The sequence below is a fragment of the Capsicum annuum genome, chromosome 6 (assembly GCF_002878395.1).
Source record: "Capsicum annuum cultivar UCD-10X-F1 chromosome 6, UCD10Xv1.1, whole genome shotgun sequence".
Taxonomy (NCBI): Eukaryota; Viridiplantae; Streptophyta; class Magnoliopsida; order Solanales; family Solanaceae; genus Capsicum; species Capsicum annuum.
In genome coordinates this window covers 10604049-10608409 of record NC_061116.1, presented here as the reverse complement: position 1 = coordinate 10608409, position 4361 = coordinate 10604049, and the positions used below count along the sequence as shown (strand labels likewise).

The following is a 4361-nucleotide window of genomic DNA, read 5'->3' as shown; positions in this document are numbered from 1 at the left end:
TAATATCAAAATCAAATTTTAGAATTTGTTCTACTATTCTAATTAGTTTCTATTCTCTTTTAATTTAAAATTTTTTATTTACGAATCTCAATTTACGTGACATACTTTATTTATTATTCTACTTTAAAAATAACAATTAATAATTTTACATTTAAAAGTCTAGAAAAATACACATCAAATAATGTATGCATGATTTTTATAAAAATAAAAAAAATTTAGAGTCTCGTAGTAAATTTTGACTTTAGGCCACCGGATAAGTTGAGTCGTCCCTGATTTTTATACAAAAATAAACTTACAATTAAATTTTTAACTTTCTTCAACAAAAAAGGTATAACCTCTTCATTTGAGAAACGATAATTGTACAAATGAACCAGTTTTTCTTAACCATGTGGTATATCAGATTTAAATCAAAATGTTAACAGATATTTTGCACCTTCTCACTTTTTTTATATGCAAGCATTAAATAAATAAATTTACTCAATCAAATACTGTCGTTGATGATTGGAAAATATTTGAATATAAAATGAGAATTTTATATACTTTGAATATAAAATGTGGCGACCATTTCTTAATTCTTCCATTCATTTATACATGTTTAGTACTGACATAACACATATCATAAAGAAGAATAAATAAAATGGGAATTTTATTCTATCACCCTATAAATATAATATAGTTGATGACTAAAAAATATTAATAAATATGGTAATTTGTAAACAAAGTGGTAAGTCATCTATTAATTTTTTAAACTAAAAAATTAGAAATCAACATATATTTTTAATATGATAGACAAGTAAAAGTGGGCAATAGAGTAATACTTTAAAGTGTTGTACTAACAATAAAATAAGAATGCGAAAAAACCCAAAAGCTTTATGAAATTTTTCAGATTCTTGTAATCTCCTCCTTCTCTCTCTATTACATATATATACACACACTCCCCTACCACAATGAAACGTTAGGGTTAGAATTGGGCCGCCGTTTATTCCTTCCTCCGAATAGAAAAAACCTTTAGGGTTACGGATCTGCCAATTTTTTTATCCTCTCAACATAAAGAATCTTTGCGATTGCCACCTCTTCTTCTATGCTAAACTTTTTTGATAACATTAGATAATATGAGGAAAGGATTCTTCAAAGTTTTTGATCCTGAAACAAGTGCACAACGGATGGTATGTATACTCCCCTTCCACCCTTTTCACCCACCCCCTTCCTTGTGGTATTTGAATTTTTGGACTTCATTTCTTGAATTTTTTTTTTCCTTTTTGGAAATGTGGATAGTGGATGTGGAAGGTGAAGACTTTGATGAGATTTAGATCTACAAAATTAGATATGAATGAACACAAATACTTTATGTCTTTTACCATTTTTATGTGTACTTTTCCTTTCATCCCTTTTTCCATGTTCCAACATACAAATATTTGATTAAACATTTTTAGTAATGTTTTTCAAAGATATGAGATGTGGAAATGAAAGAGAATATTAAAAGAAGAGAGAAGCCTTTATGTGAAGAAAATAAATTTTATTCTAGTGTTTTATGTGTTAAATCAACTAAGTTTTTAAATATAGTATGTACAATTGTTCAGTCAATAGATGTCATAAATTTATATATCATTTCCAAGTAACCATATTATTAGTGTAGATGAAAGTAACATCACTATAAAACTGAAAATGCCTATCATTCTACTTTGTAGTTTTTAATATAGTTACATTCGTGAATTATAGCCTCAAACGTCACAACATTTCTATTTATTTGCAATATTTTTCCTTTTGACTATGATTGATTTATGATACATGTCAATCTAATTTAAAGAAATTAATTTCTATATTCTTCTTGCTTTCTTCACAGAAAATCCCCACAAGTTTTATCGATTACATGAATGGAAAGTTAACAAGGAAGGTTTCCCTTAGAGATGGGTTTGGGAATATGTGGCCTATTGGAGTGACCAAAATAGGATGTGATTTTTATTTTCATTATGGATGGACGAAATTTACGAAGGATAATACTCTAGAATTTGGTGACTTTTTAATATTTGATTATGGTAAAAATGGAGAATTTGACTTAAAATTACTTGCAATAAATGGATGTGAAAAGAAAGGCGATGGAGGTGAAAAGAAAAGGGAAGAAAGGAATATGGAACATCAAATCAAAATAGAACCAAAAATGAAGAATTTGTCTAGGGATAGCAGCAGTGGTTCTTCTTCTGATGATAGTGATGAGGATTACGTGGAAGAAGAAGTAGAAGAGGATGAAGAGAATGAAATGGAACCACGGTCAAAACATATATACAAGGAAAAGGAAGAAGAAGATGAGGAGGAAGAAGATGAAGACGAGAATGAAAGGGTTGGCACACTTATGAATAAGACGCCACGCTCAAAAGGTAGACACAAATTTAAGGTTTTTTATAACTACTCTTCTGTTACATTTTATATTTAATTCATTCCTTTTTTATTAGTATATTGCTTCAAAAATGACGTTAATATATATATATTTGGACATGATTTTGAAAATGTTTGGTTGTTTGGTTCGCCGACAAAGCAGCCTAAAGCTTCTTTCTTGTTTTTCTTTTTGAATAGTGCAGAAGAATAAATTAAGATATAACTTTTACGCAAATTTTATATATGTTAAAAGTCTATTTTTTAATTAAATTATATTTTCAATAAAGTACCACCATGTAAAATGAAAAGGATAGAGTATCTGCAAGATCTTCGTGAGATTTTTGTTTATGAATCTAACAAGTTATCAACTTTCGTAATTCAGCTAGATGCAAGAGGGCTACTTATCATAAGGTAAGTGGTCGTCATGACCAATTTGGTAAAGATATATTCAGAAGTGGACGTGCAATTCAACCAGAAAATCCATACTTCATAGCGAAAGTACGAGTAAAAAGGAAAGATGAACTGGTAACTTAAAGTGTATAAATATATATGTATATATTCTAGTGAATGATTTTGTAGTTCAATTTTATTGCATTCACTTAACAAATTTTTTTGTTCCTAATTACAGTACGTTCCAGTTGATGTGGTAAGAGACTACAAACTTGACATCCCTTCAAGCATGATCATTCGTGATTCTGCTGGCAGAGAATTTCAGACAAAACTCAAGATTTGGGGGGACGGTAGAATATGGCTAGTTGGCGGATGGCGTAGTTTATGTAATTGGAATCTTGTGGATAAAAATGACATATGTATATGTGAATTTGTGAGAGAAAAATGCAGTAAAGGTCTTTACTTACAAGTTCAAGTTCTCTATGAAGGTTCAAGTTCCCATCCAAACAAGAAATATAAGAAATAGTTTGCTGCTATTTAATGTAACATTTTAATTTTCTTAGCCTTTAGTGTTGTTGTATGTTGAAAATTGTTGAACACAACTAGTTGTTTGTTTACAAAATCATGATGGTTGTTTTACTTAGAATTATTGCTTGATAAAAGAACTGAAGACTATTTCAATGTGATCCTAATCATGACTTATATATTTGTAAATATGTTTCTTTACGAGTGGTAACTTAAATCCCCTTAAATCGTTAAAAGATAGCACTTATTGATACTAATTCTCGATTAGCAAATCGTTTTGAAAGTGAAAACTTTTATTTATTTATTTAGATTTATAAATCTTTTTCATACAAATATATATCATTAGAGAGCAAATACGTTTATGTATTTATTTTAGATACACAACATGCACCCTAGTGTGTTTGTTTGATCTTGTCATGGTATACACATGCAAATACTTTTGTTTGGGTGGAGATGAAGTGAAACTTGAACTCCACTTATAACACAGAGAGTAAAATAGTTAAGTGCTTATTCTATTATTTGGAGGTCTCCAAATCTTATGAAATATATTTAGAGAGCAAACACTATTCAAAAATCTAATTATATTAATTTTACTCTTTTTGATCTGCAATATTTTTCACAAAATTAAATTGTCAGAGCATAGCACTACAGCTGTTTGATGTAGAAAATGTGCTCCTCACATGCTGGTTTGATATTACTCATACGTGAAACATCTTTGTTAATGGGTTGAGTTGAAACTTTAACTCAATTTAAATCATGAATAGTGGTTATTTCATATAAAGAAATCTTATCAAATATTATCTAGAGAGCCAGATCTATAACATGCTTCACGTGGTGAAAAGTATTTCTTATCATTGTTTAGGTTTAAGCGTGCCCAACTATTTTGTTAATGGTTGAAGTAAATATATATTGTGCTTAATACATGCGTCATAATTATTTTTTCACATTAAACTGTGGATTTTTTTCCATGATTTGATGAAATTTCAAAAGAGAGTAACTTTTGGAAGGGGGTAAGTTTTTACGTTTCCATGATGATAGAACATTGACTTTCCATGAAAGCATTTTTTTGACGA

At 29.1% G+C, this 4361-nt stretch overlaps 1 protein-coding gene across 1 annotated transcript; it reads left to right on the top strand.

Annotated features, from left to right (window-relative positions):
• Positions 1-878: 878 nt before the first annotated feature.
• Positions 879-3455, top strand: LOC107875132 (B3 domain-containing protein At5g60140). Its single transcript, XM_016721751.2, has 4 exons — positions 879-1166; positions 1844-2375; positions 2756-2898; positions 3002-3455. The coding sequence occupies exons 1-4, from the start codon at positions 1113-1115 to the stop codon at positions 3287-3289; spliced, it is 1017 nt and encodes a 338-aa protein (XP_016577237.2). The 5' UTR covers positions 879-1112; the 3' UTR covers positions 3290-3455.
• Positions 3456-4361: the final 906 nt, after the last annotated feature.